The 23,296-nt window shown below is 55.0% G+C and overlaps 2 protein-coding genes across 4 annotated transcripts in view; both read left to right on the forward strand.

The window, feature by feature from the left end:
• Positions 1-580: 580 nt before the first annotated feature.
• Positions 581-21,500, forward strand: LOC102006977 (chromosome unknown open reading frame, human C1orf106). 3 transcript variants are annotated; one of them, XM_005375150.2, is made up of 10 exons: positions 581-813; positions 6,723-6,871; positions 7,460-7,584; positions 8,073-8,189; positions 8,868-9,093; positions 13,287-13,340; positions 14,297-14,507; positions 14,760-14,942; positions 17,608-18,292; positions 19,774-21,500. In XM_005375150.2, exons 1-10 carry the CDS (start codon positions 611-613, stop codon positions 19,864-19,866), a joined length of 2,046 nt encoding a protein of 681 aa, XP_005375207.1. In that variant the 5' UTR covers positions 581-610; the 3' UTR covers positions 19,867-21,500. The 3 variants fall into 3 exon arrangements, with proteins under 3 accessions (XP_005375207.1, XP_005375208.1, XP_005375209.1); XM_005375151.2 differs by lacking the exon at positions 581-813 and adding an exon at positions 4,555-4,754; XM_005375152.2 differs by lacking the exon at positions 581-813 and adding an exon at positions 4,780-4,938.
• Positions 21,501-21,938: 438 nt separating this feature from the next.
• Positions 21,939-23,296, forward strand: part of LOC102007969 (maestro heat-like repeat-containing protein family member 7) — a 28,241-nt gene continuing 26,883 nt past the window's right edge. The window contains exons 1-2 of the mRNA XM_013522084.1: positions 21,939-22,108; positions 23,100-23,296. Coding sequence (XP_013377538.1) covers positions 23,209-23,296 — 88 coding nt within the window. The 5' untranslated portion in view covers positions 21,939-22,108; positions 23,100-23,208. The remainder of the gene's footprint in view (positions 22,109-23,099) is intronic.

Below are 23,296 nucleotides of genomic sequence, written 5' to 3' on the forward strand. Positions count from 1 at the left end.
GTGAAGGAGCTTAAACTTGGATCCACGGTGCTGGACACTAGTAGGTGCTCAATAAAAGTTAACTGAGCAAAAGAACACTGTGGCGGCCGAGTGACCAGACAGATGGAGCGGCGGGCTCCGCCGGCCCGCAGCGAGCAGCAGGAGGCGTTCTCCTGGAGCCTGGCCCTGCCCTTTAAGCGGTCCGGTCCCCAGCAGGACCGGCTGGGCCGCAGGAGGGGAGGCGAGGCCGGCTCCACTGGGCTGCAGGGCGCGCGAGGGAGCAGAGGGGCGCGGCACCGCCGCTACCCCTCCCATTCTTCCACCCCCCGGGTCTCCAGGAATGAAAACTGCCCCCAGCCAGGCCAGAGCGCGCGATGCAAGGCGGCCCTCGGACCCAGAGAGGAGCCTCCTCCTGCCCGGGCCGCGGAAACTGGCAGCGCCGGGGGTTCCCCGCCAGGCGGGCGTCCCAAGGCGGGAAAGGGGGCCAGCCTTGCCCCTCGAGCCGCGGCTCCCAAAGGACCCCCCACCCCTGCAGGCGCCTTCCCTCCGCAGCATGCGGCCCCGCCCCCGCCCTGCGATCAGACTCCCGCGTCCCCCCTCGCATCTTCCCCTCTTTTCCTTGCGCCTTGGTATGCACCAGGGGACAGATGTCTTGGGATCTTTAACATTTGGGATGCTACAAATGCCGAAGTTAAATGAAATACCTCCGGGGAGGGAGGGCCGGGGGGAGAAGCGGGGAGCGGGAAGATGGCCCGGACCCACAGGTCCTGACACGGCCCGGCGCGCGCGGGGGGCGCGGGCACAGGCGGGAGGCGCCGGAGCTCGGAGGGACAGGTAAGGGGGGAACTTCGGGGGCCGGTGCGGCTGAACTGGGGGATCAAGCCCCTGAGCCCACACTCTGCATCCTCCGCGGACGGGGTCTTACGGAGATGGGGGTAATCTTGCAAGGGGGTGGGAATTCTGAGTTCCTGCCCTACGTGCATGTTTCCGACTCCTCAGCCTTTCTGCTGCGTCCTTCCCCATGCCTGCGGAGCTCCTGGCCAGGTTCCGGGAAGGCAAGCAGCCGCCAAACAAAAGGAGCAAAGTCTCAGGCCGGCCTGGAAGTGCAGGGCGCGGTGGGGGAGGGGAGCAGGGTGGACGGGACAAAGGGGCTTTTTACTGAGAGAGCCTAGAGGTCTGATTTCAGGGCGCATTCCAGGCTCGCCGGGAGTTCCCCTGTCCCAGCCCACGCCACCGTCGCCCGTCGTCCGGTGGAAGCGAACACCTTTCCCGGTGTGCAGGGAGCAGAGAGGAGAAAGAAAACAGTTAAGGGACGGGCTCCCATCCCTCCTGCTTGGAGGGTCCCGGACAGTTTTCCTTCCCTCTTTTCCCAGTTAGTCCTACTGGCGGACCGATTGCTCGTTCATTCATTGAGGAGAACTGTAGGCCTGTCGGTGACTGCTGTGCTGGATGCGGCTGGGGTCACGGAGGGGGGCGATAGTGTGAGGTGCCTGGCTTAAAGAAGTTCGGATAAACGTAAAAGAAGAACCTGGAAAAAAAACTGAGAGAACGGTTGGCTACAGAGCTGTGGAGAAGCTTTCTGATTCAGGACTTTCCCTTGGGAAATGGGACCCCTAAAGAGGGCGTTTTTCCTCTTCTTAGGGGAAAGCGCTTGTTCCCCAAGGTCACGTTCCAATCGCCGGCAGGGCTCTCAAAGAAACCCACTTCCTCACCTGCTGGGGGCCTTGGCGATGATGCTGGGAGAGTTGGGGCTGCAGCCTCACTTTCAGGGTGGCCCCTGAAATATCACCTCTCCCTTGGTCTTTTGAGTTAGATGCTGTGATCAACTAGCTCCACCGGACCCTCTGGGATTCTCCGGGAGGCTTGGTTTGCCAGCCACGTTCCAGACCTTAGCTTCTGCTGGTTTGGGAAACGTTGGGTGTAAATGTGGGGCAATGAAATATCTCTGAGAATTCTTGAGGATCAAGGCAAGTAGGTTGATTTGTCTTCTGTTATGGAGGAAGGGCTCCTGCTCAGCACGCATGGAAGCAGATACTATGGCCCTGGGTTTGGGCAGAAAACCCAAATAGCTTTATCGTGCAACCTGCCCGCAAGGATACCTGAGCTCTAAGCTCAGATCTGCCACCATGAGCAGTTGGTACTGCTGGTACTGGGTTACGGAAAGGACCAGGAAGATGCTAGGTCTGGAACGAGGTGCTCTTCCCAGACCATGTGCTTCTTGTTAGGGAGCTTTTGACATCACTGACAAGAGGACCTGGCCTCTTCTGCTCACGTCGATTCTTGAAAAGCCAGTCAGATCCAAACTAGACGGATCACTAGTAAAAAGGCTTGCAGGCTTCTTCCAGAAGACAATTTAAGTGAAGGAATTCACGTCTGGGTGTGTCCAGGCCTTAGCAGATTTCACTTCTCCCCTGGACCCAGGTAGTGCATTACCTGAGGGCAGAAGTTCTTAAAAGTTTCCAGGCCTGTGTGGGTAGAATTGAGAGGGTTTGTAAGCTTAGATGGAAAGTAGAACCTTGCATCTTTATTTTTTCACCACCAGGTAATAGAAATTTAGCATCACTTTGAATTAACAGCAAACCACGGGAGCACTGGTAGACTGCCTGTGACTGCCAGGGATAAAATTCCATTTCATACCATATTGCAGTTGTAGCAGCTATCTTGAAACATTGCTTATACTCACCACTTGTATGCTCTTATGTACTGCTGGATCCTATTTAATGCTAATAAGGAAGTATTGGCAGTTCTGGAGCTGTATTGCCATAAAATTGGTTCTCCTAGTGATCCATTTTATTTTACGTATTTTAAACATGTGAGTTATCAGCTGAGTCTAGAAAATTCCTCTCTCCTCCCCACTTGGAGCTAAGAGCTGGGCAAGGCCAGCTTTTGCCTAGAGTCAGTCCCTCTCTGGCTGACCCTGGACGACAGTGCAGACCTGTAGGGGGCAGGAGGGACTGCTGTACTGTGGAGGACCGGGAAGGGAAGGGCTGGGCTGTGGGTTCTTTGGGAAGCCCAGAGAGCTTGCTCCCCACCAGGGGCAGGGACTGCCCCTTGTGAGGGCCCCTCTGCCTCAGGCTGGGGAGAGGAGGAGGTGGTCAGCCTGGAGGACTCTGGGCTAGCATTGTTTGGAAAGGGGGTGTGGACCGGAATGTGAAGGTGTGCAGGGTCTGTGTGCCAGCAAAGGGGAAGTGGCCCACTGTGACAGCTCTGCTCCACCGGAGATGCTTGATGGGAGCAGAATTCCTCAGTCGTCCTTGGACTGGGGGATGGGGAGTAGGGGACGCAATCTTAACTTGAGCTGAGGTGCTGGGAGGCATGGTGGGAGGACCCAAGAGCTGGGGGATGGGAGGGTGGGATGAAGACTTGAGGGGTGCAGCCCCCTCTCTGTAGCGAGGTCCCAGTCGGCTGAGGACAGGCCACAGGCATCCTGAGCTCGGCTTCCCCCTGTTAAACCGGCTGGATCCCAGTTTTCCACTTGCCAGAGGATCCGTGGGGTGGGAGATGTGGAGGCCTATTTTTTTGTAAGGAGCAAATTCCATTTTGGTCTGTGTCCCCTTGCTTTTGGGGAGTGGCCTGCGGCCTTGGAATCACACAGTGACCCTTCTACAGAGGAAGGGACAGGACTGGGGTTCAGGTCAGTGCCCCAGGGGCTGTGCTGCTGGGAGGTGGAGCTACAACAGGGAAGTAATGGCCTTGCTGCTCCTGGGGTGAGTAAAAGTGTGGAATAAAGAGAGAAAGCTCTTCTGCTGGAGGTGTAGCTCAGGGGTAGAGCGCTTGCTTAGCAAGTGGCCCTGGATTCATCCCCACCAATAAGGAAAAGGGAGGGGGAGAAAGAGTGAATGGCCCAGTCCTCTCACTGCAGTACCCTAGGCCATCTGCATACACAATTCCAACCTGAGGGGTTTGGTTGTTTTGTTTTGTGCTGGAGGTTAAACCCAGGGCCACATGGGTTTAACCTCCAGGATTTGGAGGCTACACCTCCAGAACCTTTTTCCTTCTCTTCTTGTTTTGAAAAGAGGGGCTGATCTCTTCATTCCTGGGCTCAAGTGACTCTCCTGCCTCAGCATGCTGAGTAGCTGGGACTATAGGTGTGCCCCTCCCACCCTCCATTGTGAGGTTTTTAAATCCTGTTGTGGGAAACACAAAACTCAATCCAGGGGCTCCACTTCAATGTATGAGAAAGAGCAGTGACTCCCTGCCTTGTGTTTGTAAGTTTCCCACTGCTATCTCCATGCAGAGTGGACTTCTTACCTGTTTGGGGACTTGTAGTTCCTCAGTTTCCGGAAAGGGAAACTGGGGGCCGAGGAAGGCAGGGAGAGCCAGGCAGGACAGGAGGGCACTGTGACATTCCACAGCCCCGACCATTGCACTAGGGTCCCTGCAAGGCCTGCCTCTTGTTGCTGGCAGGGATTTCTCCCTGGGGAGCCCCCTTTCTCTGCTCCCCTCTGGCCCCGGAAGTGCAGAGGCCCAGGAGCTGCCTGCCGGCAACAGTCAGCAGTCAGGATTAGTTCAGGGAAGGGCTTGCTCACCTGCTCCTCCCCTCTGACTCAAGTCACAACAAGTAACCTGGTTCCCCTGGCCCAGCAGCCTGGGAGGGACGAGAGGGCCGGCCAGAGGGGCAGCCAGCAGCGTGCGGTCCGGGAGCCCGGTCAGAGTGAGAGCGCAGGTGGCCGGCCAGTGGTCTGGGAGGCCTAGAGGCGACATGTACGGCCCCTAGACTTCTCAGCCTGGCCCAGGGGGTCCTTCTGAACTCCGGGACTAAAATCCTGAAGCAGGTGAGGGCGGGACGGGGCGGGGCGGGGCCGGGCTGAGTGGGTCTTCAGGGTTTGGCTGTGGCCACCTCTGCTCCTGCCCAGCTCTGTTCTGGGGCGCTGGGATAACACGGGGCTGGTGGGCTCCGACAGGGTACCTATCCCTGAGGCTGAGCCTGAATCTCCACCGGAGAAAGGGCTGGCAAAGGTGAGCTGGAGCAAAGAAGCCCCAGGCCTGGCTTTGGGGGTTCATTTGTGATGGGGGAGGGTCCGGGATGGCACGCCTAAGAGAAAGTGCCCTAGCGGTCCGCTCCTGGCTCTGTGACCTTTTTCTTTCCTCCGCCTTTTCCTGGGGACATTGTTCTGCGTGCTGCACTGCTTCTTAGGACCCAGTGCTGGGGCTCGCCCGGAGGGGCTGGGATCCTGGGAAGACCAGGAAGGATTCCAGGGGTGGGGATGTCTCCTGAACTGGCTTGATCCAGAGAGCAGTGCTTTAGACTCTTAAGGCTCATACTTCATTCTCATGTGCCTTAAAAGGTGGCACGGCCAGGCAGGTAACTTTCCCCAGGTAACATAGGTGGTAGCACAACTGAATCCTACTTAGAGCAGCAAGTTCCGGCATCAGACCGGGACCACAGCGAATGCCAAGGCCACCCCTTGACCCTGGCAGTGAGGGGCTGGGCCAAGCTGGGGAGGGGGAAATTGCAGGAGAAAGGGGATCTGCTAAGGGACACCGCAGTTTCCAGAAGTTCCCACCCCAGGGGCTGAGTTGTCCCAACTTTCAAGGCAACTCTTTAGTGGTTAATAATTAATTGGCAAATGTGACTAATTTATGGCCTCCCCTCTGATATTACCTCCTCCCTTTGTCCAACGATAAAAGGCTCAGGGTGCCAGCTGAGAGTCATTTCTGCTTCCTAGCTCTGGCTGGACCCTCCTGCCCCATACGGAGGATGACAGCATGGCCAGGCAGGGAGAAAGGCTGAGGGATAAGGGTCTGGGACAGATGAACAGTGCAAAGGTAAACACAGTCATCCTGCGTTCCTGGGGTTCCTGAAATATATGGCCACTGTTTCTTTGGCGTGTTTGTAAAGATCTATAAACTTTTTTTTTTTTAATTCTACTATGCACTCTTTGGACTTCCTTGCAAATTGAAGTTGCAAAGTGCAAGGTACATATTGTCTTCAGGCCTATAGTTTTAAATTGCTGCTGCCCCTGGTACCTTGATAAGCTCTGCTGTTTACACAGGTCTATAAAAGCCATTGCTCCTTCCCTTTCGGCAGAGGTACCACACCACTGGGTCAGGCTGACCGTGGTCTCCTTGTCTGCCTCGCTTTGGGGCCAGCTTTCCCGAGGCTTACTCTTCTGTCCTGTTGGCCGCCTGTGGGGGTCTGGGAATCCCCACCCCCACTGCGGCCCTGTGCTCTGAGGAGGCAGCAGGATAAGCTCCAGACAGAAACTCGGAAGGACTTTTGGACTCTTGCTCAACGGCTGACTCAGTGAGGAGGTGGCTGGCCTCTCCTTCCAGACTGCCGCCTGGGCTCCGCCTGCCTCCCCACCCCTGTTGCAGCCAGCAGCTGCCAGGCCCTGGCCGGCTGAGACCCTGAGCAGGGCTGAGACCCTGACCAGGGCTGGTGGCTCAAACAAGACTCAGGGACCACTTTCTGGCATCAAGTGGCCACACCTGCCTAGAGGACCTGGCCCAGAGAGAGGCAGACCTGGACCTTGGGGGCCCCAGGACAAGGCCTTGGCCTGAGGCCCAGTGTCCAGCAATTCTTGAGGTGCTCCAGCCGCCAGGGCAGTAGGCCGTGACAGGGCTGAGGACAGCTCTGCCCAGGAAGACGTCTTCCCCTTCCTCCTGGCTTTCTCACCCACCTGGCGTCCCGGTCCCCTCCTTTCACCCTTCCACCCTCGAGCATCTACTCCTGAGCTTTGTTTGGAAGCAAAGGGATTCACATAGAGCTTGTTGGTTATTGATCGCCTTTCTCTTAAAAGCTGGGAGGACTCCAGGCTGCCTGCGCATCCTGGCCCCGGCTGGGCCCCGTGCCGCCCCTCCCTACTCTGCGCCCCCTCCTACCAGAGACCCACCATGGAGAGTAAGGGTGAGATCAGCGACACCGACAGCGGCATCATCCTGCAGTCTGGTGAGTGGGCTGGGGAAATCCCGCTGCCCCAGGCCCCGGGGTGGCCAGCTAAGACTCCCAAAGCTCACGGAGGGTGGGAACAGGGAGGCCTCTGCTGGGGGAAGAAGGGAGATAGCAGAGGGCCTCAGGGACAGGCAGACTTTCTCTCCTTGGAGGGTCTGGCTGGAGTTTGGTTCTTTATGAACAGGGATCTGAGTGTTCCACTTTAGCTGCAGTGATTACTAAGATGTTGAAAAGGCTTATCTGGCCAGTGTTAAGGTCCAGTGTCTCTAGCTGAAACCAGCTGGTGGGTCTGTTCTGCCCTAGTCTCGATAGAGCACAGGAGAGGTCTGTGTGCATGTGCCAGCAGCACCCCGCAGATCAACAGGTGGGGCAGCCCCTCCCCTCTGAGCTAGAATGTTGCCACTGCTGGGGAGCCAGCAGCCTGGGGTTTTGGGGATATGATACAGGCCATGGCAGCTCACCTGTAACTTGTGAGCTAGCATGGGGCTGTGTGTGTATGGATGTATACTCCCCTAAAGGTGGTCAGTAAGTGTCTAAGAAAGGCTTTTGTGCCTCAGCATCCCTGAGACCCTTGCCCTCCCGCAGGCCCTGACAGCCCAGTCTCCCCGATGAAGGAGCTGACCCACGCAGTACACAAGCAGCAGAAGGCCCTGGAAGCGCGGCTGGAGGCCTGCTTAGAGGAGCTGCGGAGACTCTGCCTCCGCGAGGCGGTGAGGCCTGGGTCCCCCTGCCCGCTACGCTTGTATCCACTCAGAGCCATGTTTGGGGATATTAGGGTTGAAAGTGGTATCCGCATTCTTAAGGGAACTCTGGAAATCAGAGCCGGGCTGGGCCTGAAGTCCCTCTGATGCAGCGTTGGCCTGGCACTGGGTGGGGGTGAGTTAGACCTGGGCAGAGCCCAGGCACTGGGGGAGGGGCTGGGAGACACAAGCGCCTCTGAGGGTTGTAACTGAGATCCTGTAGCCCTCTGGAGGAAGCGATCAGAAGATGTGAAGGAAAAGGGGAAGGAGGCAGAGGGATGGGGACGAGAAGATAACTAACTGAGAGGAGACGGGATGGCCAGGGAACGAGTGGCCAGCTGTCCCAATGCCTCTGTGAAGGCAGATCCGTGCACTCCAGGGGCCAGAGATGGGATGCATGTAGCTGCCAAAGGCTGGGGAGGTGGAGAGTCACCTGGCTAGACTTTGGTTCCCTACAGGAGCTGACAGGCATCTTGCCAGAAGAATATCCCCTCAAGCCGGGAGAAAAGCCCCCCAAGGTCCGCCGCAGGATAGGAGCAGCGTACAAGCTGGATGAGTGGGCCTTGCACAGAGAGGTGAGGCGCTGCAGAGGCCACCACTGACCCTCGGTCCCAAGGCTGACCATTGACGTTCACCTCAGCGGTCTCTGCTGCTCTCGCTTACCCCATGACGGTGCCTGGCCCCCTCCGTGTTGATAAGGGGCACTCCCCATGGGTAGCCGGGTGGCTACAGGAAGTGTGCCACCTTAGGAGCTGGAGGGCTGGGCACTCTAGGGAGGACATTGGGTTTGTCCCCATGGCCAGAAGATCAATTATGAGCTCCAGCCACCCACCCAGAGAGCCAGCTGCCTGCTCAGACAGGTTACTGTGTCCCTGGGGCTGTCTTTTCCGGCCCAGGAGGGAAGTGGCAGGGGCAGCTTGGGCCTGGGCCGTGGGTGCCTGCCCTTTCCCATGAAGAGATGGCAGCAGGTTCCCATGGGCTAGCCTCCCCAGCCCTTTGGGGTCAGGAGGGAAAGTGTCCCACCTGAGTTTCCACCCAGCCCAGCTGGGCAGGCAGGCCCGGGTGGGTTCCCATGCCAGCTTCTCCCGCGCCAAGTTGTTCTTCAGCCCCTCCCACCACTCCACCCTCTGCTCTACATCCCTGGGCTGCTGTCTGTTTGCCCTCCGTCCTCTGGGCTTAGGGCCAAGGAGTCACAGCACTGGGCCAGCACCCCCTGAGAGCCTGCCTGTCCCCAAACTCCCAACCCTCCCCAGGACCCCCTGAGCAGCCTGGAGCGCCAGCTGGCACTGCAGCTGCAGATCACCGAGGCTGCGCGGCGGCTGTGCGCGGAGGAGAATCTCAGCAAGCAGATGCGGCGGCAGCGGAAGCACGCGGCACTGCAGGAGGAGAAGAAGCTGAGCGAGCTGCGGCGCAGCCTGGGTGAGCGGCGGCGCAACAGCGAGCCCCCTCCCGCCACCGCTGTCCAGGCGCTGGGCCAAGGTGAGGCCACCGGCCTGGGCGTGTGGGGTGGTGGACAGCGTGGCGCTGTGCTACCGCGTTTGCCTTCAGTCAGCGCCGCGGGAGCTCTTGGCACTACATTCAGTGCTCCACCAGCTGGGCAGAACTGCTGCTTGGGTCCCTTTGTTACCTTCTGCACCCCCAGCAAGCCTTCTTCCTCCTGGGAGATCTCTCTTCCCCATCTTCTTTGAAAACATCTCACTCCCTCCTGCATCTTCTGCAAAGGCATCAAAAGACTTCCTAAGCCTGGGGTGGTGAATCCCAACACCCTGGGAGGCTGAGACAGGAAGATTGCAAATTCCAGCCCAGCCAGGGCAGTTCATCAAATCAGCAAGACTCTGTCTCAGAAAAACAAAAGAGGAGTGCAGGAGGGAGGCCATGGGTTCAGTCCCCAGCTCTGGAGGGAGAGGGGTAGAAGAAGAACTTCTTAGGCAGGAGGGCTGACCCTGAGCTTAATCCAGGGTTTATTCAGCCAAAGTATCCGAAACCCACAGGGCAACAGCTTATCTGCATCAGGGTCCTGGGAAGAACCTGAGGCTGTGAAGTGATGCGCTTTCCCCTGGCTTGAGTTACGCAGAGCAGGGATGGACCATTGCCATCCGTAGATGATCGGGCAGTTATTTCAAGGCCATGTTACTCACAGGATGTCTAGGCTGGTGCTGAGCCTCCACAATCCCTTCAGTATCTAGCAGTGCCCTAGACTTGTCAGGAGTGGGATCCACATCTCTTCTCTGCTTATTATGCCCATGGTTTTGTCCCTGACCCCTGGCCCCTCTGGGTGGCTGTGGGGCACCAAGTGAACTGTCAATGCCAGGAGCCTGCACATGACTTAAGCATATCCGGTCTGGGTTAGCTTCCTGTTGGTGGGTTTCAACCCCGAGGTGTGATTATTTTGTTTGTCCTGACCCACATCCAGCTTGTCAGGTCATGACTTACAGATTTCCATTGAGTCCCCACCCCCAGACCTCGCTCCTGGGCCCCAGTCCTCCCTGGCTGCATCTGCAGGAAGAAGAGCAGGCAAGGGGACAGCGGCCCTGAGGCAGAACCGGATCTGAGGCCTTGGGCTCGGCTTAGCAAGTGGCTGCTAACCCTGCACTCAGCTTGGCTATTTGCACCATTGCTGTCCTTCCTCCCTGGTCTCCACGCCCCATGGCCTCAGCATGTGCTCCCACCTGTGCCCTCTAATTTACAATAGGATATCTGACCAGACACCAGCAGGGTATAGATAGCAAAGAAGGAAGTGCCTGTGTGTGACAGTTGACCGGTAAAGCCAGAAGAGCAGTGAGTTGACCCTAGGGCCTGGTGGCCAGACCTCTCTCTGGTTGAGTGTTTCCGGCCTGCCCTGGCTGCAGGAAAATGCTCCTGGCCTGCAAGCCTCCTATGGAAAAGATGTTTTCCATTCCCGTTCCTCTCCCTGCGAGGGGGCCTTTCCGGGAAAGGCAGCTCTGACCTGGGCCTGGAAGCCCTTAAGGACCGACTTGCTCTGTGCTTGTCAGTGGTGAGCTGTGCCCTGTCCCAGTTGGTCTCTATCCCTCTGGCCCCTCCAGCCTTGTACTGCTCAGCAGCCCCGGTCTACAGGCACTGCAGTTGTTGAGAGCTTCCGCCCAGGCCCGGTTGGTACTGAGATGTCACTCTGCTGCTGCCATTGTGACCCATGACGCTCCTTGCCGGGCGTGGAGAGCAGGCCAGGACATGCCTTGGGCTCTGGCTTAACCCTCTGTGGGAGGCAGGAGGCTGAGGTTCTGAAACCTTCTCAGGGCACTCTGGCCAGGAGAAGCTGAGCTGGGCAGGGGAAAGAGCTGGTACAGCTGCTGACCTGGCCAACTCTGGCAGAGAGCCTGCCCCCAAACTCAGTCCCGTCTCCACTTGGGCCAAGGTCCTGGGGTTTAATGCTTGGCCTCAGGAGCCCCGGCGCAGGTGGATCTAGACAAGCAATTCCTCTTTTGGGGCTTCTCTGCCAAGCTGTCCTTACCTAGAAAGAAGGAAGTGGAGAAGGATTGATAATTAGGAGCTGAAAGGTGTTTTGAATTAAAAAGGAAAAAAAATAAGCAAATGAACCAAAAAGTAAAACAAAAGCCCAGCCCACGACCTAGATCTCCCCACAAGGGTTATTCAATTTGGGAAAGTAATTATGCCAGATGATAGTAATTAGCCAGACTCTGCAGGTGGCAAGGAACAGCCAGGCATTGAACCTGAAATTTACTGTGGTGAACTTGATGAGAGCCACCCCAGCACACGCCTCTGTGATGGAACAGGTGCGCAGTGTGTGTTTGTTGATTGACAGTATCAGTCTTTAGCAATGCTCCCTATTAGCATTTCAGCTGTGCTGTCCAGTATGGGAGGCGCTCGCCTCATGTGGCTATTGTGCATCTGAACTGTGCCTAGAGTGACTTTAAACTTGATTTCATTTTAATAAGCATAGTCTCATGTCGCTGGTGGCAACCATGTTGGGCAGCAGAGCTTTGAGAATGCTGAGTTTAAGTATTGGCTTCATGTTACTTCCCCACCTGGGGTATCCTGCTGCTGCTGCTGCTGCTGCTGCTGCTTTGAGGGAGTTGTGCTAGATGGAGCCCAGGGGTGGGTGGGGACGGGGCCTGAGACAGTGATGGCCCGCAGGAGCCACCTGCCTCTGACAGATCAGTGTGCTCTGCCAGCTCCCCACTGGGTCCCTAGATTTCCCTCTTTGCTTTGTACCTTTTGGCCCCGCAAAACAGATCTGCCTGTTTACATGAAGGTTAAGGGTGATGGGGAATGATGTCTTTCTTCCCAAACCCCGTGTTCTAACCAAAACATACCACAGGGTTGTACTACTGGTCCACAGAGTAACAGATTCGTCACTTTTTCAACTTGGCATTTGCAAAAATTAAAAATCTTATTTTTTTAAAAAAAGCAAGGGCTCACTGGGGGCCAGGTGAAGCCAGGGCTGGCTGGCTGCTCTGATGTCAGGCCCAGCTCCTTGAACCATATTCCTACTGAGTAGAACTGTTCTGGATAAAGTTTCTGTTTCATTTTAGTTACCAATCAAAGATTGGCAAGTATTTCCAATTTATTAAAAGGCCAGATAGTAAATGAGTTAGGCTTTGTGGGTCATGTGATATCATCACAAGTCTGCCATTGTAGCTGCTAGCGCAGTCCACATTAGGTAAATGAATCTGTAACTATGTTCCAATGAAGTGTAATTTGTAAAAACAGCTGGTGAACTAGATTTGGCCCATGGGCTGTAGCTTACCAACCCCTTTATAGAAGTTTCAAGATGGCTGGAACTGTTTACTTTTCTTAGAACCTTCTGGCAATGACCTATGCATTAGATGCTGGCTAATAACAGAGGCAGTGGAGGGTGGGGTGAAGAGCATAGACTCTGGTCACACTGAGTGTGAACTCTGACTCAGCCACCCTTTAGTGGATGGACCCAAACAGTATTACTCCTGAAACTTGGTTTCCTCAATGGAGAGAATAGTAACTCCTTTATGTGGTTATGGAAATTACATGAATCAGTATGTAGAGTACATAGAAAAGTATTGGCGTTGTGGAAACATCAGTTATTATTCATTTTCCTCACTTCCATTGTTAAACATTTAAAAATGCTTTGTGAGTGCCATTCAGGTCACATCAGGCTTGTTCTCTAGATCTTTCCTGGGAGGCAGCTGCTGCAGGCCCATGCAAAATGCCACACTCCCTTTTCTCCAGGCGACCACCTTGCACCAGTTGGAGACCCCTCCTTAGGGCTGGCTGGCCAGGTGTTAACTTAAGCTGGCCTCACAGTCCCACCACTCGGACTCCCACCTCCCATTGTTGCTGTTTCGGGCAGTGCAGGCGTTTCCGGACTGAGTTCAGTTGTACTTACAATGTTAGAAGACTACAGAAAAGTTGACAAAATTCATTTCATCCCAGGGGCTTCCCAAGTGCCTCTTTGCCTGTCCCTTCTATTGTTAAGCTTATTTTGACAGGTGGGGAAACTGAGGTCCAGAGCCCTGAAATAGTTTCTTCAAAGTTGCATGGCTGACAGAACCAGTTAAAAACAGGTTTTCTGTCTCCTAGCCCTTGACTTCTGCTTTTCTCTGTTTTCTCTGTCTAAGCTCATGATAGTGGGCTGGGGTTGCTCACTACTGCTATCTACTCCTATCTATGGGTTAGTGTCCTCACCTCTTTCTCTTCTCTGCCTTTGATTTCCCCAGAGCTCAGTGCCTCAGATGACAGCTCCCTGTCTGACGGGCTACTTCTGGAGGAAGGTAAGAGGGACGATTGGGAACTACAGTCAAGGCTGGGTTTCTACTGCAAGAACGTGGGCTTTGGCAGAGTTTGCTCATGAGGATGTTGAACAGGAAGGGAGGGTTTAGTGAGCTCATGAAGGAACAGGCGCCAGCCCTGCGTCTCATGTGGCCTCCTCTGCACATGCTCAGTTGAGGGTGGGGGCATGCGGACCGTCTCTCATTCAGAAGTTTGACTGTTTTGATGAGGAAGCCAAAGGTTGATTCCAGCAGGGCCTGGTTGTCCCTACACCCTGGGGCTTTATTTCAGGTTGAACCAGCCGGAGCCTTTGAGCCATCTGTCCACAATCATTATCAGTTTTGAAAAGAAGGTAGCACTGAGGGGGAACCAAGAGTGTATGGATTGAGAACCTGTACACCGGCCAAGGTGGTGGTGCACACCTGTAATCCCAGCATTTTGGAGGCTGATACAGGAGGGTCACCATGAGTTTGAGGCCAGTCTAGGCTATATAGTGAGTTCAGTACCAGCCTGAATTATGTAGTGAGGCCAAAGAACCCCGTTGTACACCAGTGCTAAAGATGTCAGGGTAAGGCTGAATCAAGAAGGTGTTGCAGTGCTGCCCCGGGAAGTTCCTAGGCCAGTAAGGAAACTAGGGCACTTGGGCATGCCAGGAACAAGAAAAACTGGTAACGGAGGCTGGCTGCCAACATGGCACCAGGAGCAAAGGCTAGAAGTGCAGTAATGTGAACCAAGAAAAGCCAAGCTGGGGAGGCTTCTCAAGGGAGGCAGGTGTAAAGTAGGACTGTGGGAGGGAGGGGGTCCCAAAAGAGAAAAATGAACTCTTGTGTCAAGCTGCAGCATTGGCGGGAAGCAGCGGGACAAGCCAAGCACAGGCGGGAGAGCACAGCACAGGCTGCAGAGGGGGTCGGGCTGGTTCCCCAGCCTCTGCCCTTATCAGGTTTCTTTTACCCTGCAGAGGATTCCCAAACACCCAAACTTCCCCCAGAGTCCCCAGCCCCGCCTTCCCGGGCTGTCCCACCCCAGAGCCTTGAGGGGTTGCAGCCAGCAGGACCTGAGCCTGAGGCCCTGGAGCGCGCCCCCATCCAGAACAGCCCTTGGAAGGAGACCAGCCTGGACCACCCCTACGAGAAGGCCAGGAAGTCTTCTGAGGCCAGCAGCGAGTCCAGGTGAGGGGAGGAAGGGAGGGCCCGGAGCGGGGGCAGCCTGCTGGGCCCGAGGGTGGAAGAGGGGAAAGGTGGAGATCAGCGTCCCCTTAGCTGGGTGACAGGAGCGATGTGACCACTGGCAGCTCCCTAAGGTGCTGGTAGTGTGCACCCTAACTTGGAGGCCCCCTTTCACTATGCCCTCATCCTTCTGCACATCACGGGTCCCTCAGTGGAGACGTTCTTGTCACTGACCTCTCCCCAATCCCTTTGCAGCAGCCTGGCTACCACACCCCAGGACGGACCCACTGCCTCTAGCCTGTGGCTGCTGGAGCCAGCCTCCTACCACATGGGGCCCATCCCCAGTGCTCCAGGACAGCGACAGGGATGCACCAGCGCCCCAGCCACCCCAGAGATGCAGGGGAGACAGGGGAGGCGGGGCCAGTCACAGTCTCTGAGGTAAGAGAGCCTCCCTGCAGATGCAGGGACCACCACCTTCCAGCCCCACCGTGGGAGGACGGACACTTCCAGGAAGCAAGGGGGACACCCTGGGTGGCCCATGGCTAGTATTATGGCTTCTCCTAAGGAGAAAGAGATGGCAGGACCACAATCAAAAAGCATATCATCCATGAAGCAAGAAGTTTTCTTTCAAAGGCTCCAGTTTTGTCTTTTTGCACAAGTTGATTCAAGTTTTCTACCTTGCTGTGTTCGCTGATGCCAGGAGATACTTTTCCAATTGTTCTATTGGCCCCTGATAATGAGCACGTCTCTTATTCAGGTGATGTGCAGCTGACTCACTATTCATGGTGGTCATATTCTGTAACACTGCTGCAGGGACTCAGCAGCAAATACTGAACCACTGCCCCTAGGGAAAATATGGTGTTAGATTGCTGGGAGTCCTTGGTCATGATAGTGTTCATCAACTGATCAATGTATATAACTGGATTTTATGTGAGTTTCTTTTTTTTTTTTGGTTTTGGTTTTTTTCCGGTACCAGGAATCGAACTCATGACCTCGCGCTTGCCAGGCAGGCGCTGTGCTGCTGAGCTAAATCCCCAGCCCCTTATGTGAGTTTCTGTTTAAAGACACCCTGTTTAACATATTTGTGACCTCAGTAACATTGAATTCACAACATGTGGCATTTTTTTTTTGGTACCGGGAATCGAACTCAGGACCTTGTACTTGCCAGGCAGGTGCTTCTGCCACTGAGCTATATCCCCGGCCCCAACATGTGGCATTTTAACTTACACCTCAATGAAGCTGAGGTAGCACATTTATTTTTTCCACAAGACAGCATAGTCTTCTTGCACTTAAGAAGTGGATATAGCACGTTTAAGACTGTCTGTGGGCCTGGTGTTATGGTACATATGTTATAATCCAGGTGCCTGGGGGACTGAGACAGGAGGATAAGAAGTTTGAGGCCACTCTGAACAATTTAGTGGGACCCTGTTTCAAAATAAAATATTGTAATAAGGAGGTTGAAGATATAGCTCAGTGGCAGAGCACTTGGCCGAGAGGCCCCAGGTTCAATCCCGAGTACCACACATAACATGTATATACACATGAGATTCCTCTTGTACTTGCATAGTAAAATCACCAAAAGCACCAAAAGGTAAAAAAAAGTTGTTTTTTTTTTTTTAAAGTGTTCTAAGTAATCACACAGAATGACCCTTGTTTCTGGCTATGAGTGCTGAAACAGGAAGGTAGAGCTTGATCTTGTTCCACCTCAACTTGGGATGTACACTTAGAGCACCTGGAACTTTCTGATGTTCTGGGAATGTCCTCAAGTGACTGTGACTGTACTGTATCTGTTGACTTTGGAACTAGCACAGAAGTTTCAGCAAGTAGGCAAATTCGAGAATACTGAATCTACAAATAATGAGAATTGACTATGTGTTCCTTTTGGAGACACCTGCTACCTGGGAAGAGTGCCAGCGGCTGAGCTGTGACAGGCAGCATTTGCCATACCACACGAGGGGCCTGGGGCACCATGAGAGCCTCTCCGGGGTACTCACCAAGCAGCATTCAAGTAGAGCAGTGCATTTGCTACTGTATCTACAACCGGGGTCATTTGACAAACAGTGTCTTTGTGCACATTAGCAAAAGGCCAAGTGTACAAGCCTGATGCCTGGGCATGTAAGCAGGTTGGATTTCCACCCCATCTGGTCCTGGGCTGCTTGAAGCTGCCCTCAGCACCATGGGATTGCTTTTCACATTCAAATCTGACACCTGACAGCATCTACCTGAACAAATTCTGCAGATGACATGCCACTGAACACAGCGACTGCAGAGCTGCCTGAAAATACCTGGCACAGGTATAGCGTAGCATTGGTGCTCTGTTATCTCTGGGCTCCACTTCTGTGAGTTCAACCAACCGAACACCAAAAGCATATGTTTTTTTGCAGCAGGAATCGAACTCAGAACCTTGCACTTGCCAAGTAGGCGCTTGTGCCGCTGAGCTATATCCCTGGCCCAAAAGCAATTTAATTTTTTTAAAGGTTGCATCTGTACTGGACATGTGTTTTTTTTTTTTATTTATTTATTTTTTTTTCCTCTGGTACCGGGAACCGAACTCATGACCTTGCGCTTGCCAGGCAGGCGCTTTGCCACTGAGCTAAATCCCCAGCCCTGGACATGTGTTTTATGTATAGACTTTTTTTTCAGTGCTGGAATCTAACCAGGCCTTTGCCATACTAGACAGGCACTCTACCTCTGGGCCATGTCTTCAACCTGTCAGACACTTTTTGCTTGTCATTATCCCCTAAACATACAGTATAAGAGCTATTTACATGGCGTTTATGCTGTTCTAAGTATTAAAGTACCCTACAGAGATGACTAAGGTATACAAGAGGGCGCTTGCAGGTTATATATAAACACGATACCATTTCCTACAAAGAACTTGAGCACCTATCCAGGGGCCTGCTAGACCCAATCCCTCACCAAGGGTCAGCTGTTACTTTTACTTTGTCATGATGTGGAAAGGCCTTGGGAGGACCTCCACGAGGGGGCAGTATGCTACATCTGCACATCTCTCCGGCTGGGGGCTTTCTTCGTTTGCCTAAGCCCTGCGTGTGCCTAACACCGGACCCGCGCAGCCCCACTCAGCAGCCTCCTTTCTCTGCAGGGTGGACTCCTTCCGCGTGGGGGCCGAGGGTCGAGGACGCAGCGCCTTCCCCCGCCGCCGCCCCACTCACTACACAGTCACGGTGCCGGACTCCTGCTTCCCGGCAAGCAAGCCCCCGCTGCCCCACTCTGCCTGCCACTCCTGCTCGGAGGACAGCGGCTCCGATGTCTCCAGCATCTCCCACCCCACTTCGCCGGGCAGCAGCAGCCCCGACATCTCCTTCCTGCGGCCTCTCTGTTCCCCCGAGCCGCCTCGCCACCACGGGCCCTGGGGCCCGGCCTGTGGCCGAGAGCTGGTTGCCCACTACCCCAAGCTGCTGCTGCCCCCCGGGTACTTCCCGGCCGGGCGCTACGTGGTAGTGGCTGAGAGCCACTTGCGGCCTGGCGACTGGGAGCTGTGCCGCACCGGCCCGGGCCCCGCGTACGCCGAGGAGGGCGCCGCCCTGCGCTACCAGCGGCTCGTACCCGCGCACAGCCGCGTCGTGCGGACGCCGTCGCTGAAGGACAGTCCCACGGGCCGCGCGCTCAGCAAGGCTGCGGTCTCCGAGGAGCTGCGCTGCTGGCACGAGCGCGCGCGCCTTCGGAGCAGCCGCCCGCACTCGCTGGACCGCCAAGGAGCTTTCCGGGTGCGGAGCCTGCCTCCTGGGAGAGAGGGCTTCGGGCGAGCCCCGGGACCCCGTGCACAGGTGAGCAGCCCTGCAGGGGCCCTGGAGCAGGGGAGGAGGGATGCTAGACCAGGAAAGGCTGCTTCCTGGCAAATCCAAGAGTAGAGAAAACTGGGTGTGGCGGTATATGCCTGTAATCTCCGCATTCGGGAGGCTGAGGCAGGAGGATAGCAGCAAGTTCGAGGCCAGCCTGAATTACAGAACGAGACCCTCACTCAAGAAAAAAAAAAAAATCAAGAGTAGAGAGATATCAAACTAGCAGCCCAGTGGCCAGGTGACCCCCCAGTTAGGAAGATCAGGCCAGAAGAAGACTTCCTCTTGGCTTCAGAAGGCACCTTTGATTTCCCTAGGGCGCCTGCTAATTTTGCCTGCCACCTCTAGCTAAAGAGCACATACCATGTGCCCCGGAGCAGATGACTAGAACATCATCCCCCACCCCCACCCCCTACAATAGCTTTGCAGATGATCCACAAAACAGATAAGCTTCTTCATAATCACAAACTGCCTAAATTAACCCTTGGAATTTCCTGACTTGAGGGCCCAGGATAAAGGGAGACTCTGGAGATAGGTTTGCAGAAATAAGAACCTGTGATTGCCTATGCGTTATATTCCTTCCTGACACCAGGCTGAAACACAGGTGACATCACAGTTAGGAGCACAGACCCTTGAGCTAGATGACCGGGTCCAAATCCCAGTGCTGCTTACGAGCTATGTTACTTAACTCCTCTGGGTTTCTGTTTGCCTCTGTGAGGTGCGAGTAGTAAAGGACCTATTTCATAGAATGGGTAGGGGGCTGAAATGATTGGAGCAGTGCTGGTGAGTAGTAAGTAAGTGACAGTCTTATCCAGAACCCCAGGGGCCACTGGGGTTGTAGGGTGCTGCGTGGTGTGCAGCCTGAGGACCTCATTTCTTCATTCTGTGAGTGGGGAGAGTACCTATGAATTCTTTCTTTGTTCTCCCTCCCTGGTACTGAAGCTCCATAAAGGATGTGCTCCAGAAGTTATCAACAGGCTGCTGCTTTGAGACCCCCAGATTCCCAGAGCCCAGCTGCATGACCTCCAGTGCCCACCCCCAATGGGAACACATACACCATTTCTGTGGGCTGCAGCTGCCATCCTGGGCTGGGCAGTGCCCTGGCACGGGCCCAGCCGCACCCTCCAGCTGACGTGCTCTCCCTTCCTGCGAGCTTGGACCTGTCCTTGGCCCAGGCCTGGCCCATACCAACCTGCCAAACAGGGAGAGTGTTGAGACTCGAGCCCAGGAAAGATGGGGAGAAGGAGGTCAGGGTGCCTGTCGCACCCCAAAGGAACCTGAGTGGCAGATGGATAGAGGAAGGTCCCTGGGAGCACAGCCTCATAGGGAGGAATGGGCTCCTCTTACAGGGAGGCAGGACTGCTGCTGGTCTTTGTCGGTAAGCGGTCACCATGTGTAACTGGACTCGCTATCCTGACAGTCCTGCCTGGTTTGCTCACCTACCTCTTCTCTCTTCCTGCCCCTGGCAGATGCCTACCGTGTGTGTGCTTCGGAGAGCGCCTGACGGGGCCCCTGTGCAAGTCTTTGTCCCCGAGAACGGAGAGATCATCAGCCAGGTGTAACTCTATGTTCCAAGTGCCTCAGCCGCTGCTGGAAAAGACTGTTTCACTGTGGGGCCAGGGCTGAGCCCCTCACCCTTCCAGTGCCTCCCTTAGCTCCTCCAACCCCATCGCAGGCCGATGATCTGGAGCTGAGACCTTTCTTGTTTTTTGGAGTTTTTTTTGTACAAGTTTTTTTCGGACTTCCTGACCTGAGGATTTGTATCTGTGATTTGTCCACAAGCTCCCGATAATATGATTGCATTGTATCCCCAGAGTTTGGCGTCTTGGACTCAAGGCCTTGCCTGTCTGATTACAACATCTGTCTCCTTAGGCAAGACAAGTGGCAGACAGGGCCACCTCAGGATGCCTCACACACTCTGCTCTGTTTCTGAGAAAGAACAGCCCCAGCGCTGTGGAGCCTGGACATGGCTCACACTCATGCGTGGGTTTCTCCCCATTTCCCAGGTCTCTGGGCGCCAACGGGCTGGGGGAAATGCTCCTTCCCCTTTATAACGTGCTCTGTGATGCACGCGAGCTAAAGGTCAGCGTATCCTGGTGGAGTTCTGTCTTCCTGTACTCCCATATTTTCCTGACCCTGCTATTTTCCTGACCCCTGGGACTAGGGGTCCCAGTCACTGTCCTGTCTGTTATGTACTTGGGCTCCCAACCAGTGGAGCACCCAATCGTAACTGCAAGGTCCTGGAGTGGGTCTGGCCTGTGCTGTTGGTTGGTGGGGAGCAGCTCACCATTGGACCGCTGCTGGGATCACAAGGGCTGGGTGGCCTACTCCTCCCTCTGACATCTTTTCATCCAGGTCCTAAAAGCCAACACCTTATGAATATTTTTGGAAAAGCATCACTTCGGTGCTGTGCTGGGGAGTGGACGATGATGAGAGTTGCTGCTCCAGCCACATGTCTGCTCTTAATTTGTATACACACGGGAGTGCTTCCTCCTGAGTCCTGACAAGAGGCTGGATTGTGTTAGAGGACATTAATGTCTTGTCCCAGCTTCTGAAATGAAAACCCCGGAAGTGCTAAGGCCACTTCTAATCCCTGGACCCTAGGCCCTCCCTTACTGCCAGGGAGATACCCAGGTAGGGTCTTGCCTGGAAGAAGAAACGACAGATGGTGTAGGGAGTGCTGACTCCAGTTTTGCCCATGCAGAACTCTGCCCTGCGAGTTCCCTGGACTGGGACAGAGATCGTGAATGTAGCAGAAGGCTCTGAGAACTACGATGCCCAGCCAGAGGAGCCACTGCCCCCAGGACACAGTGGCGATTCCAGAGGCTGCTGAGGGAAGAACCAGGGTGGTGTACAGGAGTCAGGGAGGAGAGTGGAGCCTGAGGAGATGGCAGTAGCATTCCTCTCACTGCCCTTGCCTCATCTTACGGTAGTCTCCACCTTGGGGCCCTCTTCTCCATTATGCTTGAAGGGCCTGCTGTGATTTGTTGCTAGGTCTCCGCCCCTTGTCCAGGTGCCCCCACCCCCAGCATGGTGGAGGCCCGAGCTTCTGGGCCTGAGCGTAGTTAACATTAACTTATTCATTCTACATAAGACATGGTACAGTTGCAAAGTGACTCTGTCTTCAGCTGTGAGGCTGGAACTTGGGTCTTAGTGCCAAATACTTAAATAAAGTCTGTTCTTTGTGATTGGCCCAGCTCAGCATGAAGGGTGTTTTGTGCCAAGTCTTCTGAGCAGAGTCGGCGCCTGGTCCCTCGGGGTGTCTGCCCAAAGTAGCCAAGTTGCCTGGCCTCTCCAGCTGGTCTGCCCAGGTCCCCAGGTGCAGGCAGGAGGGGTGGAGTGGCTGAAGGAGGCGTTCAGACTGCCTCCCTAAGCCAGCACACTCTGAAGGGCTCCTGGGGCTGGGCTCTGCAAGTCATTTCCTGAAGGACAGGACTTTGTGGCACTCCCAGCCCTGGCTTCACCTGGGCTAGGCTTAGATGGTTAGGAGCGGCACGGATAAGAGGCTCCAGCTCTTAAGCGTTTCTGGAGTTCAGGCTCATGAAAAACAACCCCTTTCCAAAGGCAGAAGACTGAGACCTTACTTGGGGAGTGAGGCGGGATCCCTCCCGCAAGGCCCCTTCCAGGTCTCCTCCCTCAACCAGTGGACCACCGGGTTTGGGGTGGGGGTGGAGCTTCAGCTGGGAGCATTTCTCTGGCTGCCCAGTAGGGGGCGCTCAGAGCCAGGAGCCACAGCGCCCCCTAGAGCCACAGTTCCAGAAGAAGCGAACCTGTGGCCTGGATCTGAGGTGCCCGGTATGTGAGGTAAAGGAGTTCCTGTCCATCTCTTGCCCACAGCCTGAGAAGGGGTCGGGTATGAAGGATCTGGATGGATGACCGCTTGCAGGAGCGACCCCAGCCCTACCCTGCGTGTTTGACCCTGAGGACAGCACAAATCTGTGGGCCTCAGGAGCCTGGCTTCTTTAGGCCTCGGGGCGCTCCATGCTGGGCGTTGATGGGCTGGGAAGGAAGATAGCACCAGGGTCTCTGATCTCAGACCTAGATATCTTCAACTTAACTATGTTTTTTGTTTGTTTGTTTGTTTGGTTTTTTTTGGTTTTTCTCCGGTACCAGGAACCGAACTCACGACCTTGCGCTTGCCAGGCAGGCGCTTTGCCGGTGAGCTAAATCCCCAGTCCTTAACTTAACTATGGATTGTGGGTAGTTCGGGGTTGAACCCGGGCCCTCACACATGCTAAGCAAGCATTGTACCACTGACTATAGCCCTCACTCCTTGATACTGTATTTTAGACAGTTGTGGGTTAGGGCCAGGGAAATTCTGATAGAGTATCAGTACGCTCCCAGGGGATGATCTGTGTGAGGACCCATCTCTCAACAATAGGATAGCTAAAAGGAGGGAGAGATGGAAGGGAGGGCCCCACAGCAAGGCTCTGAGAGCAGAGTAGCCTCTGTATGTGCCAACTTGGGGACCCGATTGGGCAGCAGTCTCTTCATGGTCCACAAGCAGGTTTTCCTGGGCTGTGCCTCAGAGGTGCAGATGCAAGGGCTTTTAGCTCCCCTGCCATAGGGCAGAAGTGGGGTTATGAATTGGGGGTGGAGACAGAAGCCTTTGGGAAGAAGCGTACAGGATTTCAGCTTAAGACTCCCAGAGGTAAAAGGATGGAGCCTGCCTGAGTCTGAGATTTCCTATGAATGGGGGCCCTTTGGAGGGTCCTGTGTTTTCCCATAGAGACAATGGGAAGCAGACAGAGAGATAGGAACTGCTCAGCCAATTCCTTTTCTTGTAAATGGCCAGGGCCGCCTCCTGCAGTTTCACCTTTGAAGGCAGAAGCTTTCAGCTCTCTCCCGCCAGGCCTAGCTGCTGTTCTCCTTGCAAGCTCCGGGCTCCCGCTCCGCGTGTGCAGATGAATCCACGTTCTCACAGGCAAAAACCGAACACAGTACATTTTCAGCTGTCAACTTACCATGACTTTTGGAATCCAAACTTACAGG

The sequence above is a fragment of the Chinchilla lanigera genome, unplaced genomic scaffold (genome assembly GCF_000276665.1).
Source record: "Chinchilla lanigera isolate Chin_1 unplaced genomic scaffold, ChiLan1.0 scaffold00005, whole genome shotgun sequence".
NCBI lineage: Eukaryota > Metazoa > Chordata > Mammalia > Rodentia > Chinchillidae > Chinchilla > Chinchilla lanigera.